Below are 22,939 nucleotides of genomic sequence, written 5' to 3'. Positions count from 1 at the left end.
CAGACGACATTCAGTTCAGGATAAAAGCCGTGATGTCAGAACGAGTCACATGACGTGAGTGTGCGCTATTCATAGAATCACGTGACAGAAACACGCTACACAGTCTTGACACAGGCGGAAAAGCAGCTCAGCGGCTCGGCCTGTAGTCGAGGGCGGCGGGCAGTTTGTTACACATTTCCATTTGCCGCCTAACAGACTGTCTAACGACCACCAGCACCGCGCGACACGACTTTGCAGCTTTTTCAGAAATCATCGTAGGAAAGATTATTCCACCATTGGCTTTGGTTGACGTCTGCTTCTGTCTGCGTCCGCCATAGTGAAGTGGTTGCATTACACCACAACTGGTATCCGCTCGCTTGCGTGTGGTTTGTAAGCCTTACATTCACCTTTGCTTCCTTATTCGCCTTAATTCTAAAACTAAGCATATTTTTTCGAGGAACCCATCAAAGTATATTAAAGTGAATGACTGTTGAGATAGTTTAGTATTTTAGTACAGGGAAGCTTTGAATGAGTGTGATACATGCGGCGATGTGTATATTGTCTTATCCGGTCAAAGACTCTCGACTCTCTTTGTTTCTAAAGTTTATTCTTGCTGTCTGTTTGTATCTGTCTTCATCACCTTGAATCTCACCTGTCATTATGTAGTGGCTAGTTCAAATAAATATCTTGATTTAACTTATTTTCTTCAGAGACTGTAGATGCATGTTACAATGTTCCTTTACACGAGCATTTCAGACAAAAAAAAAAAAAGAGAGAGAATGAGTGTGTGAGTGAGAGATAGTGATAGACAGACACTCAAGTGAGTGTGAATGAGATGAAGAAAGAGACAGTGCATGTGAATGAAATCTGTAAGTCTCTGCGCCCACGGAAACTGTTGAACTAACATGAAACTCGTCTGGTGCAGCAGCACGTGCAGACGTGCCAGCATGTCTTCCATTCAGAAGGAGGAGGAGGATTCAGGCGACCAGACCAAGGCTGATGCTAAGGAGGACATCCCGGCTGGCACCTTACGCTTTCTAGGTCAAGACCCTCGACCTTTCACATACATTCTTGAGGGGTGGGCTCTTCCCCCACACTGTCGAGGTTCAAAGAGTTGGGAGGCTCACATTACCGCACTTCGTAGATTGCCTCTCCGAAATGATGACATCTTTGTGTTAGCCTATCCTAAAGCAGGTTTGTATAGAGACCTTTTAACAGCAGGTTTCTATATTGGTATATCCAAAAGTAGGTCTCTTTAGTGGCTTATTCTAAAGCTGGTCTGTAAAGTGGCTTTACCTCAAGTAGCTCTGTATAGCAACTCGAACAAAACTATAATTTAAAGTCATTAAACAAGTAATAAAGCATGAAAATATAAAATATGGAGATATCTTTTTTTCTGTGTTTTAAGAAGAATTATATATGATATATACACCGTTCAAAGAAATGATGTCCAACGAATTAAAATGTTGGGACGACTCCAACTGCAGGAACTCACTGGCTGTGGGAGGTGATCTCTATGCTGATGCAGGGGAAGGCTGAGTATGATGTTCGCCCCAAGGAGCATTTGATGGTCGAGATGACCGAGCTGGACAAACTGACCTCCATGCCTTCCCCCCGAGTCCTTAACTCACATTTGCCTTTCTTTATGCTGCCATGGCAACAGATGAAGGAGCGAAGGACGAAGGTAGTGTTCGTGTACCGCAACCCCAAGGACTCGTGCGTGTCCTACTACCACCACCTCGGTGGCAACGAGGACAACGTGGTGCATGGCATGGAGTTCAAGGACTTCTGCGATCTGTTCTTCCAAGAAGAATGTTAGTGATAATATTGCTTTTCCCTGATGGGTATAGTTTACTTCCCGCAACAGTCATATTAGCGAGTGCTCAGTCCACACATTTCTTGTAACTGGTGTATATCTCCTTTCAATCTCTCTCTTTTCCATTCTTTGTTTACTTGTTTACACTTATAGTGTAAGCAAGATGAACCTGTAGTTGCTGCCTATTGTAGCATTTTTTTTTTTACAGTTGTTCCTTGAGGCTCCGAGATGACACTTTTACATTTTTATTAACGTGCGTCTCGCATGAAAGAACACATGTGTTTGATATAACCGCCATGTAAAGGCGTTTCCAAACTTGGTCAAATATTTCACATTGGGTCTTAAAGCCGCGGATACTTCTAGAAAGGGCTAGGACAGATGTTGTTTGTTCATTGATTATATATTATCTCTTTCCAGGCAACCACGGCAACTACTTCACGCACCTTAAACAAGTTTTCACATTCACTGTAGAGAACAAAGATATGCCTATGCTGTCATTGTCTTTCGAAGACATGAAAAAGGTTAGTGCATGTACAAGTCTCCCACCCCCATACACGACTGATGTTGATGATCCAACAATTAAAACAAATTCCTAACGTCTGCTGAGCCAATATTCGTTTTGTTTTAAATCTTTTTTATATCTTTTTCTACGTATAATAATAATATTGTAATATAAGTTCATCGACATCCGTTTGTCATTTCGTTCACACAAAGAAAGACATTGGGCAAGAGCAGGATTTTTACACGTGTCTAAAGCTGCTGAAACCCTTTATTTCATTGCTGACATATTTTCGTTGTTATCTCATAGAACCCTGTTGAAAATGTGAAGAAGCTGGCTGTTTTCTTGGAGCTGAATGTCAGCGACTCTCTGTGTGAAGAGATCGCCGACGCCTGCAGCTTCAACAACTTGAAGAAGGGGGCAGAACTCAAAGTGCCCGTGCGTCCTCCAGATAAAGATGAAGATGGAGATAAGAAGAAAAATTACTCCAAGTTTTATCGAAAAGGTCAGTCACAGCTGTGCCAGCATTAAATGCTAAATATTTCTCAATGAATGCACTTTAAAATAATTTTTTTTTACCGGTCAGCGCACAAGGAAATTGTGTGGATGAATACGAAGCGCGTTGAAAGAGACAGAGAGAGAGAGAGCGAGAGAGAAAGAGAGACAGAGAGCGAGACGGTGTGCGTGTGTCAATTTGTAATGCTCTCTAACCATATCCCAATCCTTGTATTCTTGAAGGGGAGATAGGAGACTGGAAGAACTACTTCACGGTGGCCATGAGCGAAAAAATGGACGCCATCATTAAAGAACGGATGGAAGGATTGCCATATGTTCTTCAATATTCGTGAACTATGACCTGGTATAGGTTTCCATCAAACGCTCGCGAACTTTACTCATTTCATATGAGCGTTTGATGCAGTTGGTTAACAACGTGTGTCTCGCATGACAGAACACATTGGAGTGCATTGGATGAAAATATATGGACACATAGCGAATGTTAATAAATGATCCGAAAATTGTATGAATCTGTGTCTTTATGATGAGGATAACAGCGACGAGGGTTACTACGATGACTGTACTAATGTTGTATAAATGATCAAGGTTGCCTGCTATCCTCTTCCGATCTTTTGGGGAGGAAAATGTTAGACAACTCACTTTCCTTTGGGACTTGTTTTTGTGAGAACGGTTGCCTTTTCCTTCTTCTTATTGCCTCAACTCTCTGTGAAGTCGTGTGCCCATCTCTGACAGCTGTGTCGATTGAGAGAATGTTTGCTGTGCTACAAGGGTTTTGAAACGGTGCGCCTCTGGTTTCAGACACCAGTTTTCTATCCCCTCCGATATGTGCTTGCTGAGATAGTTTATTGCACTCAGACAGAAACTAGATAACCAAGGCGACAGGAAAGTAAACTGGGGAAAGTTAGGAAAAAGATGATGATTATTTGCTGATTGAATTGACGGCTTAGCGGATGAACATCTTCTACAATCAGTGCAGCTACCTGGCTAGCATGGTGCTACAACTCTCCACAAACCTTGCATTCATCAACGCTCGAAAATACAGAAACAAGACATCCCATCGCAATGGCGCGCGCACAGAGCAGCAGTTGACATTCATCACTAAACTGGTGATGGAGTTGACAAAGGTGATAAAGGTCAGCCGCAAGTTGTGAGAGATGTGGTTTGAGTCACGTGATTGACGTGACGGCCTGGCAGTCTTTATCAGGTGACATCAGAGAGGTAAAGAATAAAGTTACATGATTTGTGTTTTTGCTATCGGTACTGTATGATCACGTGCGATACAATATTAAAAGAATCACGTGCCTGGATGTGACACGATTGCGACACAGTGTGTATGCAGGCTCGCCTGCTCACGTGAGCGATCAAGGGTTTCTTGACCAGCCATTTGATTCGCAGACTCCAACAAGCGAAAACATCCGGCAACATTTTATTCATGTGGTTTATCTTCTACTCATGCATTTAATGCCCATCAACACTGCTCTCCTAAACTGAGGATCGTCTTCGGAGATTGAATCGCATGAATGGTTTCCCCAAAAGGGTTAACATCTGCTAGCCTCTACTGAAAAGGGTGCGGTTTCAAGACATAATTTACAGCAGTTTTTGAACGCGGTAGGTATGTTTCATAAACTTTAGTTATTATCAAATTATTTGTCATTTAGAGGAGTCGAGAGAATAAACACGAGATAATTGTTGAACTAAAACCTGAGAGAAATTATTCTTTGTCACTGAAGCAGGACCTGCAGACATACCGGCATGTCTTTCCAGTCGGCTGAGGCTGCTCCCGATGGCCAGAGCACAGCTGATGCTCAGAACGAAGCCCCGACTGGATCCTTTATCTACTGGGGTCAAGACCCTCGACCTCTCTCCTATGTTCTGGAGGGTTGGCCAGTTCCTGCAAAGTGTCCTCCAAAGAGTTGGGAGGATCATGCTGCCGCTCTCCGCAAACTACCGCTTCGGGATGATGACATCTTTGTGTTGGCCTTTCCTAAGGCAGGTGTGTATGGTGGTATGTGAAGTATGTGTCTGTGTCAGCCTATAGTAAAGAAAGTGTTTTAAATCAAATCAGTGCGGCAGAAGTGTGCAAAAGACCTTTACATATCAATAACTTACATGTATTTTGAAACCATCATCACCTATCGCCATCTATTCACCTTGCATAACCAGGTCAAACTGCACCAGTACAATTACACTTACAAAAACAAGGTTTAAAAGTATTTCGTAAAATGTTAATTAACTGTCCATTTTATTGAATATATAGGTTTGAAGATAAGTAATCACAAGAAGATATGCTCCAAGTCCTCCATGTTTTTAATTGTCTTGTATGTTGTCACAATTAGAACTGGCATGGGTATGTTACTAACTGTTCATTGTTTAAAACGGAACTTCACGATAGACCCTACCTGCACCGTGTTAATGAGCGGACAATGAGATGTGCCCTTGCTAGATTACAGATGATTAGGAATCTCTGACCTAAAAACTTACAGGTTGGGTAAAGAACAGACCCAGATTTTAAATGCCCTCTTCACCATAGCAAACAAGATCGTGAACTGCACCTTTCTCATTGTTGTCAGCTTAAAGATATAAGACTTAAGTATATACCAATGATTACTAAATCATCTATCCGCCTTTACAATCTGAGACATTCTCGATTTGTCGTACCTTACTTAGCCAGATGTCTTTAGTACTGTTTACAACTTAGTATAAAGTGTTATCATTTCATATTTTAAGATGTAGTCGATTTCCACATTGAACGCAAAGCCAAAAGCAGTAAATTTTTCTTTATTCGTACATGAATATATAGATACATTAAACCTGATGATAGACACCTACATGGCATATAAAACGTTTCAATGACATCCTCAGGAACTCACTGGCTCTGGGAGGTGATCTCCATGTTGAAGCAGGGGAAGGCTGAGTATGATGTTCGTCCCAAGGAGCACTTCATGGTCGAGTCGATCGAGCTGGACAAATTGGACTCCGTGCCGTCCCCACGACTCCTCAACTCACACCTGCCTGTCTTCATGCTGCCATGGCAAGAGATGAAGGAGCGAAGGACAAAGGTGGTGCACGTGTACCGCAACCCCAAAGACACGTGCGTGTCCTACTACTACCACCTCAAGAGCAACGAGGACCACGTGGTGCATGACATGGAGTTCAATGACTTCTTCGACCTGTTCTTCGAAGGCGACTGTTAGTGATTGTGCTTTTCTCCCGAATCATGTATTTTGCAGGTTTTAGCAGAGATAAAAGCGGGTCATTATAGCAGACCTTCTCTTTTACCTCATCTTTCGTCCTTTACTTCTTCATTCTCTTTCCTTTTAAGTTCGCAAGAGTTTGAAGTTATATGTGTTGACATGAGTCTGTGTCTATTCTTATTCCGTTGGTGGGTGAGTGTATGCGTCTATTTCGTTGTACTTATTACTGCATAAAGTGTATTTATTTAATACACATTTTAGTCCGGGATTACATCCTGGGCCAGCTCATGGTCAGTACAATGGCAGTTACTCAAGCTGTCAACATCTTCATTGCCCTTGCTATGTGATTATCTCCCCTACGTCGACATATTGCCTTTTTTTTTAAAGAAGGGGCTTGGTGTACACGTCTTAGCAGGGTGTTAGTGTATATATATATATAATTTAATAATATTTGCTAATCTGCCTGCTATGTTTAAGCACCACTGTCTACCTGTCCCTTAGAGCTGTTTGTCATCCGTCGGTAGCAGAGCCTAGGACTGATGTCATTAACTTGGTGATGACAAACTCTGTTTCCAGCTCATCCAAGCCTCTATTTCAAGCACCTGAAACAGGCTTTGACATTTACATCAGAGAATGAAGATGTGCCTTTCTTGTCGCTATCTTTCGAAGACATGAAAAAGGTTAGTTTTAACCGGCTGCAGTGCCTCCATTTCCTATAATAAATAATTTTTTTGACATACAGCACTTTCCTGAGAACTTGCGATCAGCATATAGCTTTCCAAATAATCTTTAGCTGATGAAAGAAACTCATGTCATTTATTAAGGGTTAGAATGACTTCTACCTTAGAAACTCATTGGAAGATGATTTCAGTGTCGACGCTGAGTTTGTCCCAGAGAGCTTAGATGTAGAGAGGGTGCACTCCTTCTTTATCCTTACTTGTTAAGAAAAGTAGTGACGGAGTTGCGTCCCTTCGAAAAAAGATGCTACGCCGCAGTTGCTACTATCAACCACTACTAAACAAAGTCGGCGCTAGCAGTGTTTATCTTTGGAGTAAATGTCTAGGTGTTTGCGATATCAAATGACCTTTATCTAAGAACAGATTTTTGTGTCTTTTATTGATGGGAATTGCTTAGATGAGGGTTGTTTGGGAGAGTTTTAATACATGTTTGACAGATGACTATATTTAAAAAGGATAACTTTTATAAATTCAAACAGCACATCCATGAGCACAAATTTGCATTTATTTAAAATCCATAAAAATCTAATTTATGAGAATTTATTAATATGAGAAAAGCAATTAAAAACAGAATTACACATGAATATAAACAAGCCACATTCAGAAGACTTGCTCACATCTACTGAGACATATAGATTTCTGTTTACATACAAGCATGGGCAATAAATTCTCACACAAATCATAATAATCATAATTAATAACAAATCATAATACTACTATTAATAATAATGTATATATTTATATACATTCATATCCCTTGTTGTAAGAACATTGGTGGACAATTTAAAGATAACAGCTATGCTTACTATGAAATATACAGCAAGCAGATACTCAAAAGGGATCATTCTCACATGTACTTTAAATGAAGATTTATAACATTTTCTTTCACACTTTTCTATAATAATTTTAAATTACTTTAGCTTAAAAGCTACAAATGATGTAACTTCAACATTTTTTGATTTCTTTTTGCTCCTTTTTCAAGAAAGGACACAGAGCTATCTTTCAAAGAAAAATGAAGGCGAACATTGATAAATAGATTAATCACACTTCCTTTCAGATCACATGCACCAAGTGGACAACAGAGGTCAATGCTTTTTAGCTCTTCCCATAAAAGTCGAATCAACTGAGATTTAACTTTTTTCCCAGGAAGTAACTGGTCAATATTTTACATGTACACTCTAATATCTTGACTGTCTCACTCAGAATTTTTGTTTTTTTGGTGGTGGTTGTATGGAGAAAATAGTCAGAGGGTCAGTTAATAGTCAGTTATCATCAAAATTATTGAAAGTGATATTTACTTTATCACTAATGTCTTTGTCATTTAAACAATCGATGTCATGGTCATAGTCATTCTCGTCAATATCTTCATTACATATCATTATGTCCTGTTGTTTGTCAGTGGTCACAGATGTCAGAGTCAATAAAGAGCTGTCATTGTCCTTCTGGCAATTAGTTCCACTACTGTGATGAAACAGGTTCTCAATCATGATCTGACGGAAGAATAATCTAAACTGTTCTGCAGTGGGATTATGTAGATGCTCCCCTTTTCCCTGAAAGCAAGAAAAAAAAGTCTTCTAAGCAGTCGTGATTCAGTTTTTCTGTAAGAAGTAATGAAATACCATGATTTGTCTGAAGCTCATCAAAAAGCTCAAGCAGAGCCTGCACAGTCATCTTCCACCCTGTCAGACAAGGTAGTGCATTGGATGAGGGTGTTTCAACAGTGTCCAACCATTGCAAAGTGTCACAGAGAAACTCTTTATGCCCAGATGCAAGCTATGATCATCATTAGCCTTATGTGCCAGTTAGAGTGATCTCTCATGATAAATGTTAATTAAAAAAATAAAATATGACAGAAAGAAGGCCATGATGGTAAAATGTGGCTTAGTAATATATATTGGAATATATCATTATCTAATAATCATAAGTTATCAACCTTGAATGGTGGATTTGGAGTGGCGAAAATTGCGGGTACTGCATTCCAGACAAGACTTTTTTGGGGGTTTGACAGTTGTACTGACTTTCCTCGAAATGATCCGAGCAAAGACAGTATCCTTTTCCATACATATCAGATGGTGTAAGATGGTCAAAATCTTTCCTTCTCGTAAAGTTCATCCATATTTTGCACCTGTTGTAATGATTTTTTCAATATATTAATAACAAATCTTTTTATAACACCTCACCCCAGTGGCGAATGCCTTAAATGAAAATACTATAACAAATTTAAATAGGTTTGTAATCAGATAAGTGAGAATTCATCACACAGTTTCACAGTATAATCAGTAAAGTCGTTTTAATAACCACAGAAATCAAGCAAACGCGTTGTAGTAGACTGCTCTCAACTACAGTACACTAATGGATCGTAATTTGAGAATAAATTTTTAGCTTTCCTCTCTTCGTCCTTTGGGAAACTGTGGAAACGTTTTTCTTTTGAGGTTGATTTAAATCTGGCGTTCTGACAGTTAATTGCAGAACAAAATTGCCCACCTTGCCTCAGACGATCGTCTTGTGTCATGTTGTTTCATAGCATCCAATTACGAAAGATAACTCTAACCGACGAGTTTTCCCGCGGTCACGAGTGAACCCTCTCTACATCTAAGCTCTCTGTTTGTCCCTTTGTGGATTATGATGACATAACCAATCGTCGTGTTGCCTCCAGTTTTATGCAACAAACTGTCTTTGTATCACTTTAATTGGTACAATCATGATGCATGCTAAGTTAGTGCTGTTAGCAAAAAGTGTGTTTATCGTTCTTTCTAGTAAAATCTACTACAGTATCTACAGCTTTGCCGTAATATAGTAACTGACTAAATGCCAGTTAAAAAAACAGTCAACCTACATAAAACAATGGAGGTATCATTAAAAAGTGCAGGACGTCTTTGGAAAAGTATATAATAAAAAATAACCTTTATTAAAAATTTTCCTGACACTATTACCAATCAACAGAAGCACAATGATAAAATAAAACATGAACTATTAATTTATAGGACAGGCACACTTTGTCAACTCAACCCTACAATAAAAAATGACTTAAGTCAACTGACCTCGAATGTACGCTTATTAACAGAGTATATACCCCTGTCTACCGCTTACATATCAAGTGTAATAACAGTTATTCTTGGCGTTTACAGGCTCTTGTTTTTATCTACAGAAACCCATTGAAAATGTGAAGAAGCTGGCGATTTTCTTGGAGCTGAATGTCAGCGACTCTCTGTGTGAAGAGATCGCCGACGCCTGCAGTTTTAACAACTTGAAGAAGGGGGCAGAACTCAAAGTGCCTGTGCGTCCTCCAGATAAAGATGACGATGGAGAGAAGAAGATGAATTACTCGAGGTTTTATCGGAAAGGTCAGTCACAGTTGTATTCTATGTAAAAGCAGTAAATGTAAGGTTGATCAAGGTGTCTTTCTTGTAGCTTGCAGGACTAAATAAATAAGTACTGGACACGTGAGCGAGCCGCCATACGGCCTGTGTGTATACTCAAGTGTGTGTGTATATATATATGACCATGCTTATTAAATATGTATTTTCTCTCTCTCATTGTTAATTGAAGAAAGGATATCAACATTTAAAGACTGAGCTTTTGAATAAATAGACAAAAAATGTTCAGGGGTGGCGTCTGTGTCGTTCAGCGCCTATCTGTGAAAATCTTACCTACTGTCAAGCATTTGCTGTCTTGAGAAGCGAACCACTCATCTGTGCCTCGTTTGCTATATGACATATCTAATCTGTGACAAGGTACAGGCAGGTGTGATCCAAGGTGTCAAATGCATTGTATTGTTTCAGGAGAGATAGGGGACTGGAAGAACTATTTTACTGTCGCCATGAGTGAAAAGACAGACGCCATCATTAAGGAGCGGATGGAAGGACTTCCCTATGATCTTCAGTACTCCTGAATTATGGCAGGGCATATTTATACTAATTGCCTATGTAATTTTAAGCTTTGATGCTCTTGTAAATTTTTTTTATGAATGTTAAGTGCTATAATTTACTGTGTGTAGTCAGAAAATAAACTATAATTTACTGTGTGTAGTCAGAAAATAAACATTTGATGCATCTGATTGCTAAATTAAATTAATACTTCATATCAATCATACATATATCAAAGTCTTTTTGACTTAATGGCTTTGTTAATGACAAATGCTTTATTTTCACAAACTGGAGCTGGACAATAGTAAATACTATAACTGAGCATATATAGAGAGATATGTAGCTAGATGACAAATGTTTAGGTTGCCCAAGCAGGAATCAACAAATGAAATTTGATACTTGGAACTTTTAAGTTGTGATAACATGTCGGGTTAAGAGATCCCTTGAGCGTCCATTAGGTAAACAAAAAGACAAATATAGTGTAGGTTAAAATTTATACAATGAATCAATGAACTTAAATATCGTTCACGTTCAGTCGGGAAGTGAACGTAGCCTGAGCCAAGCGAATACATTTGGCGGGCGTTAGAAACTGCCATGGAGCAGTGGTGGTGTTGGTGTTGGTGGTCGTAGTCGTGGTAAATTATGTCCAAAACACCCTTTATGTGTTTTTGACCAATCAGAGTTATTTATACCTAATTAACATTAACCCAGTCCTTATCTGCGACCAATGAAGAAGAAGAAGAAAAAGAAGAAGAATGATGAAAAGAAGAAGAAGAAGAAGAAGCAGAAGAAGATAATTTTACTCCGGGTAATGGATGGGTCGCTGAAGGCGTGAATAATTTTGAATACGATGCAAGGAGAATTGCTTGAGGACCTCGTGGCGGATGTCAAGTTGTGTGTGGCACATTGTGTAAGGTTTCGCTAATATGTCTAAGATCCTACATATGTGTTTGTCAAGCCACTGTCACCTGGAAATCTGTAAATTGAGAAGTTCAGAATAAATGCCTCAAACATTCAAGTGTTTATTTCTGTGGTAAACGTAAAGATTTTTGTTTTTATTTTGTATTACTCTCTTTTTTCTCCTTGCCAAATATTTATTTAACATAGCTACATTTTCCGCAATTAATTAGACTATTTTTTCCCTTGAACTTCATTTCAAAGGGCTCTATCTCTTTCTCTCTGTGTCTCTCCCCTACACTCTCTCTCCCTTTTGTCTATCTCAAGACACGCCAGATGCGTTTTATTAGTTAAAGGGAGACAACATATTCTGTGTTGGAGATTGTAATAGAGTTCTTTCCCATGGTAGCGTGTATCGTTAATGCTCATTTCCCCGTGTGGAAATCATTGTGTTGCAATATTATGGTAACGTCGATTATATCCGAAGTAAAGTTATTTGCGTGAGATAATACGAGTCTCGACAAAGATGTTCGGGAGGATACCCGAGAGGTTAAAGCGCTGGAGTCCGACATGAGAGGTGCGCAGGTTCAATACCCGTGTAGAGCAGCTCACTTTTCCAAGTCGACAAAGAGGTTGGAGTTCGTAATCCTGCCTCCAAGAGACTTTACCTGTCTTAGTTCCTTCATTCAAGGGTTTTCTTTAAAAGAGTTTTGTGCCCTGATATAAGAGGTAACATAATTTCGTTTCCCTGACAGACTGTACTTCTTTGCTTATCATTGCTGTTCACATTACATACAGCGAGAAGTTTCGTATTTTAAGTCCCGTAGAGCTGACTGCCTATAATCACATAATCACATATATAGTTCACATACTTACCACTGCACAAAGGCCCATTTCTGCCCTTCTTTTAATTATATAATGTATTTTGGCTTCTTGTATTTTCTTATAGAAGGTTGATCTGGCAAAAGATGAACAAAATTATTTAATGCAGTGAGCAGATAAATAATATTTTTTTAACATATTAGTAAGTAAAAACTTCTTTAGGAAAATTGCAAAATCTTTTCTTGAATCCCATGTTACTTCAGTAACCTGCAAACATCTAACATGGGGACTTCTGATACTGTATCCTTAGAAGATGTATGTCAGACATATGATCTCTTTCATAAGTGCTCGAAGGTTGAGGGTAAACCTAATCCGGTCTTCAGAGAAGAAGTAGACCAAGTTCTTTGTGGTATGTAAAGACAAGTGTTTTGCTCGCTTTGTCTCTGCATGTCTGTGTCTGAATTTCTGTGAACGCTTAGTGTACTTATGTGAGTTTGTTTTATGTGTCAATACAGGAGCTTGTGTGTGTGTGAGTGTGTGTGCAAAACCTGAACTATCTTAAGGTTATAGGATATCACGAATCAAATTTTCTGGCTGACAAGTCACGAAGTGGAAGATAATATTTATAGACATCATGACAATCGGTGTAATCGGAATGACCTCAATAAAAACGACTTGGTCAAAAACAAATATAAAATATTATCCCAGAATAGATATTAGAGCCATTGAAATCAAATCTACTAAATATTTTAAACTTTAAACTCTTAAAGTCTTTTTGTTTCTTTTTGTTAAAACCAGCAATATTGATTACAGTGAATGTCGTCTAGCATTAAAGCAAAGTGTAACTATGAAACTTACCGGCTTGAAACTTATGAAAAGTGTTTGAAACTTACCGCAGCTTCTAAATGATTTGAATAAATAATATTTAACCCAATAGACACTCAAGTATGAACAATCTTTTGCCTTCTGCTAGTCACCTCCTCAACTACCAGAGATTTAAAAAATATGTGTTCGGGTTCAGACAAGTCCATATCTATTAGTTTAAGAATGATTGTGTGAATGAATAAATACTTTTTTTAGTTGTTGGACTATATCATTAATTTTGTTTAGTTTGCCATACATTACCATTTAAACCTTTAGTAGCTGATCTGTCTCTAGTTTGACCAAGATCATCATCTCAGCGTTTGTAATCTGTCTTAGCTTAAAAATAAACTCGTGATAGCTATCTATACTTTGAGAAGGAGGTTATCAAATGATTCTGGACTAGGACCCAGTTTGAGAATCACGAAAAGAAGCCCATCGGAAGTCTCGCAAAATTCTGAAGCTTAGGGCAGCGAGATAAACTATGAGACTAAAGTATAACAATCAGCACCAACAAATCCAAACCAATCGCCTAAATTATGAGTTGACCCTTCCCCATCTTTCAGATTGAGCAAGTTCATGGACAGGAAATGTTTACGACATTGCTGACTTGAGCTTTGGTTTCAATGTTTACCTTGTATTAGCATACATTTGAATATGTTTAGTGTTCTGAATTACAGACGTAGTGAAGTATCCCAACCATTAATGTCTGGGATGTGGAGACATTGACATGAAAGTTTAAAAACTCGTTCAAATGCGAAAATAAAACTAGAGAAGATAAAGAGAATCACTCGGCAGAGAAAGTAGCAGCTGGAAATCCCACTCTCCCCTGAGAAGCTCAGTCCCCTTATCTATGGTGTGCTCCTGGGACACACCCTCCTACGGCCCTTTCAGTCGAAATTAAAAGGATCCGGACACAATGCATTAGAACACCCAAGGTCAGGTACAATTCACCTGACTTTATCTGACATGCTGAGACTTATCTACATAAAAATGTTAATGAAAAAAATAATAACCGATGATAATGGTATTGCACTAAAGCAGCACTCGTGACCAATTCTTGATTTTTATTCAAAATATAATTACCTTAAATAAAAAATGTAAAAAGCAATCAAATTTCTTACAATATTTAATTGATAAACGCGTTTTTAGCAGTTACATGGTTAAATTATTAAAACAGATGTAACATGCTTCTTTGTGCACACAATCTCTCCCATCCTATCTTTCTATAAGTCATATATATTAATGTATTAAATCAAGTAAAATAATGTTAAAGACATCCCTCCGTCACAGGTCAGAGATGAGTCGTCAATAATGCTTCTTGAATCCATCAAAATTTGAAAACAAATTAAGTTAAAAAATAAAATATCCTCAGTATATCAATATTCGTTACAATAATACTTTTCTACCAAAAGTTATTAAGTGTATACTAGGAAGATCATTGAGATGGAAGTGTTACAATTCTACTAGGTTCAAATGAAACACACAAATAATCAAAGAAATACTTTCCAAATAAACTTAACTTTACCTCGTTGTTGTAGATGTCACTATGGTCTTGGACATTACAATGGACGAAAGTAAGCATAAAACCAATTATAAATAGTCCGAATATGTTGATCAGCCTTGCCTTGATCTGAATAAAATTGAACATCGACCAGGGACACAGTCTGCTGCAAGGTCGCACAATAAAAAACTAACATTTGACCCTACTTTGTGACGTCATCGATATCGAAAATATTTCCCAAACGAAGTTCTTATCAAAGGCCTATAAATTAAGACCCTCGACAGCCCTCCACACAGGGCATTTGTGACACGATAGTAACACCCTTCCTACCCAAGATGAACGCCTTCCTTATTTTGGCCTGCTTTCTGGGGTAAGCTGACGGATTTTAACAAAATCTTGGAAATACATTGGCTCTGGAACATAGAAGCGGCTTAAAGATATTTTCTGTTGAGACTGAACAATTGAAAACTACAACTGCTGGATAGAAAAAAAGCATTTGAGAGTGTGTATGCCAGATTTCTAGTCTTGATAGAGTAAACAAAATAAACTACAAGTGATGAATTTTATTATTTTTACATATTGCTGACCATTTTCAAAGAAGTTATTTTTTTTCCTTTTTTTCCACAAGAGCTGCATCTGCGCAGCTGCACACCCAGTGCCACTCCAACGTTCAGCAGCTGAGAGAAGTGGAAGTCATTGCTCTTGTAAGTGCAGCTGCTTTGTATTGACACTCTTCTTACCTTGTATATGTGTGCGAGCTTAAACATATATATATGATTTTACTTTTTTATCTTTCTTTTCGGCTTTAAAATTCAGATTACTGAATGACTTTAAAGTAATTATTTTAAACATGAGACTGAAGAAATTAGAATTTTATTTCTTCTTCATATGATATGATGATTGTGATGTAATGATTGATGATCTGATGATTAACGATGGATATTGTTGCTGCTGTTAATACTGAAAGTTATAATTTTTCCTCTTAACATAGACCATTTTTATTTATTATGGAAGCGATATATTAGTAATAATGAACGCAAAATTTGTATAGTTCAAACTCACACTCCTAAGGAGCATGTTCGTAGCGCTTGAACAAAAACGAGACATGGGCAACATATGAGGGACAAACAAACAAACAAACAAACAAACAAACAAACAAACAAACAAACAAACAAATAAGCAAACAAGCAAAAAAAACCTAACACCACATACACTTTTGAAAGATAAACAACAGTAAGTTTTTGACTAGTTTGTCACATTTTCATAAAAAATGCTGTGTGCAAGAAGATTAAGTCTTACACTCAGTATGACATCCAATACTAGGTTGCAGACATTATCGATCGTAATGAGGACAACTTCATCACTGTGCCAGAGTTCGTGGTGGGCTTTGCCGACATCCTTCAGTACAGCCGTAAGTCATTGCATGGTGTACTACAATAACATCTTTTATAGTGCTTATAAGGGAAACGTTTGATCCCAGATAAAGACTCTGCAATAATTTTATTTTCGACTAAATAAAGATAAATTTTATGCTCAATATTTTAAAACTTAGTTTTAATTGTCTTCACCAGTGCCATTTTCCGAGGCCACCATCTTGGGCATGACCAAGGACGCCCTGATCACCCTGGCCGCCATCGCTGGCGTGTCCATCAACAGAGACGACTTCGTCAACAAGTGGCACGCGCGTTTTGGAGACAGTCCGGATTTCGCTCGCGCCACCTTCAACGCCTACGACACCAACAAGGACGGCAAGCTGACTGTGTACGAGATCGAGGCCATCTACAACCAGGTGTTGAATCGCGAAGGTACTGATAAACTTTAATTGGAATCTGCTTTACTTTTGTGTTTCCTTCTCCTGGTGCATTTGGTTATCTGGATTATAAAACAGTTGTCATTGCTGTTAACTTCCATTTTAACTCATTTACTGTATAATTTCGATGTGCATGAATTTTTAGTCCTCACTTAATTTGTAAGGTCTGCACACTCAAGCATGTCAAAGATGTGTTAACGGGTGTTTACTTGTGAAGAAACTGTTTCGTAGCACCTTGATTTGTAATATATGTAAAGCCTAAATTTTTCGTTTAGATTAGGTTTATCTAAAATGTCTAAAATGTCAAGTGATTGTATGGGAATCTCTCTCGTTTATTTGTATTTTTGTAAACCAAGTGTTTGGATGTAACGCGCGTTTTAATGTTCATGTCTGTAAAGAAGTGACTGCATGTGTATTAATTTCTCGTGTTAACTTTATTTGTAATATTTGTACATTTAAGTGTTGGAATAGAAATAGTGTATCTCATGCTGCTTTAGTTATAATGTCTGTAAAGGTTACAATCAATGATCTGTCTGACAATTGTCCTCTCTTATCCAGATAACGGGGACGGCAGAGTGTCTGCTTCTGAGTTCCGTGCCTACCTTCTGTGGGTAAGTGTCTACTGCTGTCTGTTAATTGCTCTTAAATAAGAAATTGTAGATGCACACAAATATAGTAAATTGCAGTCAACTGAAATAAATTAATTACCCCTTATTCGCAAATTAGTAACAATCATGATTTGTGCATTATACATCGATCTTATTTACTTTTTCAGGTGTACGGCCCCGCCTGTTGAATACAAAGGGAGACCCAAAGCAGTATATGAACAGTTTGTTGCCATCGGTAGTAAAGTCTCTGTAAAAGGAAACACTAAGTGTTGTGAGCCTTGGGCATTAAACATCTGGAGAACTTTTCGTCATAGTATTTTGTCTTTTCTGTCGCCCTACTCTTCCCTAACCCTTGGGTGATATATTTGTACAGATGTATGAACTTGCGTGTTAATATGTGGTTGTGCGCCCATTTCTTTCACCTGTATATTGGTTTGTCACATTATAGCTTGCTGATTATGGTTACTCAGAGAGAATAGAAGTTTGCAAGCAAGCAAAAAAAAAAAAATTATTCACACTTTCATGTATAAAATAAATGACTGAAGAGGAATAAAGCCTAAGAATAATATCTAGTTGTGAACACAGAGTATCTCGGCTGCGGGTATATATTATAAGCTTGGCAAGTTGCACCGCTACACTTCGTCTTTATCTCCAGTTGAAGAATACATGGCCATCGTGAACTGATAAATAGCTTTTATATCAATCCCTCAGGCTGCATTACAGACAAACTGTTTCCAAAAAAGAACTTGCTAAGGCTTACATCTCTTTTCACAAGACTTTTCCTATACATCTGTATCTTTATGATGCGATACACAAATGATTTAATTAATTAATTAAATAATAATAATAATAATAATAATAATAATAATAATAATAATAATCATCATCATCATCATCATATCATCATCATCATCATCTGGGCTTCTGCTAAGGCTAAATTCTTTGGGGTCCCAGGGACCCCTTTTTCAGATTTTTAAGGGGTCCCTGTTCTTCGCCCATATTTGAGGGGGACCCCACTGACGAAAATGGAAGGGGTCCTCCGAACTTTTAATGCGTACTGTACGCAATTTTTTGCGTAAGCAGAAGCCCTGAATAATAATAATAATAATTGTTGAATCAGTTAAACTTATTTCCACGTGTGGATGCGAGCTCAGTTGATGTTAACGAGGCTATAAACAAAGATACCAGGAACCATACTAGAAACATAATCATCAGCATGCAGATGACACCACGAAACTCGAACCACGGGCATGAATGAAGAACTGGATTGAAGAGTGAGCGGAAGTGAACTCTCATTGATCCTAGATATTTTTTTAAAAAGGTGGGTTTCGAACCAGGATTTGAAGGCGTTGAACGTTGACACAGATTTTCTGTTTGTAATACATCGTCGTAAAACGGTAATTGATAAGAAGCTCAGTAGCTATGAATGCCTGTGATACTTCAGAGTTTAGGACATCGCTCATCACGTGACACAGTGATAACAATCCAATCTTCCAAGAGCACATCATGTAAGCGCCTCTCACTCGCTGAGCCACCGGGAACACAGCCTGAGTCAAGGTCGTCTAAGGAAAGAATCGTTTTGTGACATGGGCGAGTTCTAGCTTCGTGATGTCGAAAAAATAAATTATTTTTTAGAAAACGCTTATCAAAGACTATAAATTCGAAGGCTCTTGTCTCCTCTTGAGTGACTTCTGTTACAGGATAAAGTAACACTAACCCAAGATGAACGCCTTCGTTATTCTGGCTTTCTTTCTGGGGTAAGCGGATGGATTTTAAAACAATCTGGATGCAAGCTGTCTCTGAAGCAAAAGCGATGTTCAATATTGAAATATATGTAGAAGGGAATACTTTTGGTTGTTCAAAAGAAACCACTTTGTGGCGAATGTTTGCCAGATTGATATTTTGGATGGCGACAATGGTGATCATTGTGATGACGATTTCTATATTTTCATGTTTTAAGTCATCTTCAACAGAAGTTGATTATTTTCCTTTCTTTGTACAAGAGCTGCAACTGCACAGCTGCATGACACGTGTCACTCTAACGCGCAGCTGCTTCGAGAAGAAGAAGTTATCGCCCTTGTGAGTATTTTTTGTTTCACATTTTACTTTCTTCTTTTGTTCTCGCCTGTCAGTTTCTTTGGTTTTCTTTACAAATATTATTGCTTCATCATCATCGGCTTCCACCTTTAAAAAGCATGAAAGTAAAGACAAAATATCAAGAAATCTTTTTCTTTTATCCATTCTTGTTTTCGCTTTGTTCTTAGTTGTTCTTCTTATATTTGTTGCTATGATTTTTTATATTATATGCTGTTCTTCTTGCTGTTGCTTTCATGGGAAAATTGGAAGTGGTATTTTTTTCAAAAATATTTATTGTTTGTGCTAATACTTTTCTGTAAGTTATAAAAGTCAAAAGCAGCACCTTCGTCTTCGGTCTGACAGATTACAAAACCATTTCTGTCAGCAACTATCTGATTTTATTCCCATGCTGCTGACTGTTTAAAGAGTAAAGTTGAAAGAACAGACTTGCTTTTGAATAATCTGTACTTGGAATATTACAGTATATACTCTCCTTTTCCAGAGAAAAATAAAACGTATATATCCGCAAATATCTTTTACTTTTATAACATATTGTGGACATGTTATCATGTGTTGCCACAGAGCAATGTTTGTGTTCAGATCCTGTCTAATAGAAACAATGTATTCCAAGGTGGCGGACATCTGTGATCGCAATGGAGACAACTTCGTCACTGTGCCAGAGTTTGTGGTTGGCTTTGCCGAAATCCTAAGCTACAGCTGTAAGTGGATGTATAACACGAATTCAAAATTTACAACCGGCAACAACAATAATAATAATAGCAATGATAATAAACCGAGTAATTGGCAGAATTTACTCAGCGCTGGGTAGTACATGATGGAACAAAAGGATGGACAATGATGAGGATCAAATACAAAACATAGTGATAAGACAGAGAGAAACAAGAGCGGATTGAGTTTTAGGAGTATTGCCTATGGAAAAATGAATGAGTAGACATTTAAAAGACTCAATGGTGGGTAAGTGGCAGATATAAAAAAAAATGAAGGGAGCATCACTACTTGGATGCATCACAACTAACAAGCCGGTGGTCATACTTTATCGTTTTGGTGACAGAAGCCATGATTAGACGAAGAGAGAAGGGTTGTGGATGAGATGTAGGGCAAAAAGAGAAATCTTTGGAGCTTGCAATAAGGAGACTGACAGATCAACGTAGATGATATACTCTTTTATTGACTTGACAAAAAGCTAAATTTGTGTCTGTTAAAAACAACATGAATATATTGGAATTAGTATTTGCACGTATATAAATCTTTCAAAAGGAACAAGATAGGTTATGGCAATGAAGTGCACGAAATCCTTACTTATGTTGTTTCTCTTAATTTGTCAACCACCTTTTTGACATCCTTTCGTTATCGCGCACATGATTCATTATTATTGCAGAGCAGATTTTTTAAATAACACTTCTGGATTACTTTCTCACTCATCATCTCTCACATTCAAGGAGTTTCGCCTATTTTTCGGAATTGTTAATAATATTTTTGATCACATGACTTACACTGAGCGAATTCTCACACCCTTGCTTGTAACATTAAAAATATTGTGTTATTTATTATTTTCTTAGTCTACTCCCATACCTTCACACACACACACACAAATGCAAGAGCAAGAGAACGAGTGAGAGAACCATCAGTGTCTCGTATATACCAGATCGTATTATTTCTGTTGTGTTTACCAGTGCCATTTTCCGAGGCCACCATCTTGGGCATGAATAAGGACGCTCTGATCACCCTGGCCGCCATCGCTGGTCTGTCCATCAGCAGAGACGACTTCGTCAACAAGTGGCACGCGCGTTTTGGAGACAGTCTGGAGTTCGCTCGCGCCACCTTCAACGCCTACGACACCAACAGGGACGGCAAGCTGAGTGTGTACGAGATCGAGGCCATCTACAACCAGGTGTTGAGTCGAGAAGGTAAAGAATGGCTGTGATGATACATATTCATGACAGGAGAAATAAAAAATAACATTCATTGTCACTAATTTATTACCATTTGCTCTCAATGTTTGACTTTTAAGTCCTCATTTATTTCTTAAGTGCAATTTACTGATGAGTTCATGAGCTGCTGTCATTTTCATCAAATCACCTAATGCTCATTGTATACTCGGGCAGATAACTCACAGTACATATCCACACGACTTTTAATTGTACAAATTTAGTAAAGAGACCGGGATACCATCATTTTAAAAAGTTTTCATAATCTGTAATTTTATTAATAAAGAGTGATTACACACGAAAAACCTTTCTGGTGTAACTTTTATTAGAAAAATTAAGTAAATCCAAGGACTGACATGGACTTTGTGTTTGTCCAGATAACGGAGACGGCAGAGTATCTGCATCTGAGTTCCGCGCCTACCTTGGCTGGGTAGGTGTCTCTGCAGTACTAATCAATTTATCTATTAAACATATAAATAGTTTTACAAACACACACAAAGATACTCTACTGGCAAGAAATATTGTGTTACTTATCCCACAACTTTGACAGCTCACTAGTACATGTCAGGAATGTAAGTAGATCGATACATTTTTTGGTCAAATGACAAGAGAGATGTTTGAGCTTTATATTAATTTTATTAATTTTATTTCTTTTTCAGGTGTACGGAGAATCCTGCTAGACGCAAGGAACGAAAGAAAATTAGACACAAAGAAAGAAAAAAAAATATTATAATCATACGATTGACTTGTTGCAAGAGACAACATTCTCAAAATTAAAAAATTCACTTTGTGAAAAATAGTCGGCATTGTGTGTATGCTGTACAACTTTCGAAGGAGAATATTTTTTTTTTACATGAGGCTGCCTTATTGCTTTCGTTCTCTTTGCGTGTATCCCAGCTTCTCCTTTTCTCTTTCTTAGTTTCTAAGTTTGTGTGTGACTCACTCCCTTGCCTAAAATTATTACAAATCTGTGGATGAGTCGAAACGAGATTAGTAAAGACCGGATGTTGCCAAAACACCAGTATGTTAGCTGCGATCATTAGTTTCTACCCACATCTTTGTTACAGCGAGATGATTACTCATGCCCACATGTATCTCCCCTAATCATCCAGATAACAGACTTTGGATGCGAAATTTCTTCTGTATTCTCTCTCTCTCTTTTGAAGTTAAGCTAGCAACAGATGCCGACTACGATTTAAATGAGATAAAGAATGTATATACATATATTTAAGAAATAGAAAGAAGTCAATGTATAGAAAAAGCGAAAAGATTTCAGAGCATACCAAGCAAAGCTCCAAATGCTGAGGTCACGATTGTACACAGCTCCCACACTCAGACCCACCTCTCCCATTGGCTCAAAGTTTTCAGCATAATCTTGATGTCTGTGTTACTGCAGCCACCTGTGTGGATAAGGATGCCTAAAACCAATCACCAGTAAACAATTTGCACATCACTACTCCTTTATATGACTCTGCTTTTATTCTTCATTTAGTACCCAAAAACACATGTAAACATAGACATCTTTGACTAGGTGAGCCAGTCTCCACCGTCTACACCGTCTGTCATCTCTATCCCGCGCTACGAAGGTACAGAGCGGCTCAAAGCCAATCCCTGAGGAGCGGCCAGTGCCCTCGAATCAAATTTTGACCATTGTTTTAAAAAGTTTATATCTATTACCCTACAATAAAGACAACTATATGTGATACACCGTTTAAAAGATAATTTTAAAACATTTGTCTAAAGCACACACACACACACACGTTACTTTCATGGAAGACAAAGCTTGTGTTCTTAAATAACTTTCA

At 38.0% G+C, this 22,939-nt stretch overlaps 4 protein-coding genes across 9 annotated transcripts; all 4 read left to right on the top strand.

The window, feature by feature from the left end:
* Nucleotides 1-102: 102 nt before the first annotated feature.
* Nucleotides 103-3,278, top strand: LOC112561755 (sulfotransferase family cytosolic 1B member 1-like). 4 transcript variants are annotated; one of them, XM_025234436.1, is made up of 6 exons: nucleotides 103-365; nucleotides 905-1,173; nucleotides 1,467-1,793; nucleotides 2,213-2,316; nucleotides 2,604-2,799; nucleotides 3,033-3,278. In XM_025234436.1, the coding sequence occupies exons 2-6, from the start codon at nucleotides 927-929 to the stop codon at nucleotides 3,140-3,142; spliced, it is 984 nt and encodes a 327-aa protein (XP_025090221.1). In that variant the 5' UTR covers nucleotides 103-365; nucleotides 905-926; the 3' UTR covers nucleotides 3,143-3,278. The 4 variants fall into 4 exon arrangements, with proteins under 4 accessions (XP_025090221.1, XP_025090220.1, XP_025090219.1 ...); XM_025234435.1 differs by having other exon boundaries at nucleotides 103-369; nucleotides 908-1,173; XM_025234434.1 differs by having other exon boundaries at nucleotides 103-369.
* A 746-nt stretch (nucleotides 3,279-4,024) lies between these two features.
* Nucleotides 4,025-11,639, top strand: LOC112563123 (sulfotransferase family cytosolic 1B member 1-like). 3 transcript variants are annotated; one of them, XR_003098965.1, is made up of 7 exons: nucleotides 4,026-4,418; nucleotides 4,544-4,803; nucleotides 5,673-5,999; nucleotides 6,581-6,684; nucleotides 9,890-10,085; nucleotides 10,524-10,745; nucleotides 10,778-11,639. XR_003098965.1 is itself a non-coding variant. In XM_025236874.1 (6 exons), the coding sequence occupies exons 2-6, from the start codon at nucleotides 4,563-4,565 to the stop codon at nucleotides 10,631-10,633; spliced, it is 978 nt and encodes a 325-aa protein (XP_025092659.1). In that variant the 5' UTR covers nucleotides 4,025-4,422; nucleotides 4,541-4,562; the 3' UTR covers nucleotides 10,634-11,639. The 3 variants fall into 3 exon arrangements, 2 of the variants coding, with proteins under 2 accessions (XP_025092659.1, XP_025092658.1); XM_025236874.1 differs by having other exon boundaries at nucleotides 4,025-4,422; nucleotides 4,541-4,803; nucleotides 10,524-11,639; XM_025236873.1 differs by having other exon boundaries at nucleotides 4,541-4,803; nucleotides 10,524-11,639.
* A 3,299-nt stretch (nucleotides 11,640-14,938) lies between these two features.
* On the top strand, nucleotides 14,939-17,415 carry LOC112563251. The gene is made up of 6 exons (XM_025237082.1): nucleotides 14,939-15,061; nucleotides 15,320-15,395; nucleotides 16,015-16,102; nucleotides 16,263-16,496; nucleotides 17,060-17,112; nucleotides 17,277-17,415. The coding sequence occupies exons 1-6, from the start codon at nucleotides 15,027-15,029 to the stop codon at nucleotides 17,295-17,297; spliced, it is 507 nt and encodes a 168-aa protein (XP_025092867.1). The 5' UTR covers nucleotides 14,939-15,026; the 3' UTR covers nucleotides 17,298-17,415.
* Nucleotides 17,416-18,723: 1,308 nt separating this feature from the next.
* LOC112563026 lies at nucleotides 18,724-21,933 on the top strand. Its single transcript, XM_025236713.1, has 6 exons — nucleotides 18,724-18,866; nucleotides 19,113-19,188; nucleotides 19,817-19,904; nucleotides 20,880-21,113; nucleotides 21,512-21,564; nucleotides 21,794-21,933. The coding sequence occupies exons 1-6, from the start codon at nucleotides 18,832-18,834 to the stop codon at nucleotides 21,812-21,814; spliced, it is 507 nt and encodes a 168-aa protein (XP_025092498.1). The 5' UTR covers nucleotides 18,724-18,831; the 3' UTR covers nucleotides 21,815-21,933.
* Nucleotides 21,934-22,939: the final 1,006 nt, after the last annotated feature.

This window comes from Pomacea canaliculata, linkage group LG4 (genome assembly GCF_003073045.1).
Source record: "Pomacea canaliculata isolate SZHN2017 linkage group LG4, ASM307304v1, whole genome shotgun sequence".
Classification (NCBI taxonomy): Eukaryota; Metazoa; Mollusca; class Gastropoda; order Architaenioglossa; family Ampullariidae; genus Pomacea; species Pomacea canaliculata.
Note: the sequence above shows the minus strand (reverse complement) of the source record. Positions and strands in the feature narration are given on the sequence as shown.

What these genes read in the sequence shown, in the direction of transcription:
- LOC112561755 (XM_025234436.1), top strand. Translation starts at nt 927, where the DNA reads ATGTCTTCCATTCAGAAGGAGGAGGAGGATTCAGGCGACCAGACCAAG. An exon ending in GTTAGCCTATCCTAAAGCAG is followed by an intron (nt 1,174 to 1,466) that starts GTTTGTATAGAG and finishes CTCCAACTGCAG; the next exon opens with GAACTCACTGGCTGTGGGAG. An exon ending in TCTGTTCTTCCAAGAAGAAT is followed by an intron (nt 1,794 to 2,212) that starts GTTAGTGATAAT and finishes ATCTCTTTCCAG; the next exon opens with GCAACCACGGCAACTACTTC.
- LOC112563123 (XM_025236874.1), top strand. Translation starts at nt 4,563, where the DNA reads ATGTCTTTCCAGTCGGCTGAGGCTGCTCCCGATGGCCAGAGCACAGCT. An exon ending in GTTGGCCTTTCCTAAGGCAG is followed by an intron (nt 4,804 to 5,672) that starts GTGTGTATGGTG and finishes TGACATCCTCAG; the next exon opens with GAACTCACTGGCTCTGGGAG. An exon ending in CCTGTTCTTCGAAGGCGACT is followed by an intron (nt 6,000 to 6,580) that starts GTTAGTGATTGT and finishes CTCTGTTTCCAG; the next exon opens with CTCATCCAAGCCTCTATTTC.
- LOC112563251 (XM_025237082.1), top strand. Translation starts at nt 15,027, where the DNA reads ATGAACGCCTTCCTTATTTTGGCCTGCTTTCTGGG. An exon ending in CCAGGTGTTGAATCGCGAAG is followed by an intron (nt 16,497 to 17,059) that starts GTACTGATAAAC and finishes TCTCTTATCCAG; the next exon opens with ATAACGGGGACGGCAGAGTG. An exon ending in TCCGTGCCTACCTTCTGTGG is followed by an intron (nt 17,113 to 17,276) that starts GTAAGTGTCTAC and finishes TTACTTTTTCAG; the next exon opens with GTGTACGGCCCCGCCTGTTG.
- LOC112563026 (XM_025236713.1), top strand. Translation starts at nt 18,832, where the DNA reads ATGAACGCCTTCGTTATTCTGGCTTTCTTTCTGGG. An exon ending in CCAGGTGTTGAGTCGAGAAG is followed by an intron (nt 21,114 to 21,511) that starts GTAAAGAATGGC and finishes GTGTTTGTCCAG; the next exon opens with ATAACGGAGACGGCAGAGTA. An exon ending in TCCGCGCCTACCTTGGCTGG is followed by an intron (nt 21,565 to 21,793) that starts GTAGGTGTCTCT and finishes TTTCTTTTTCAG; the next exon opens with GTGTACGGAGAATCCTGCTA.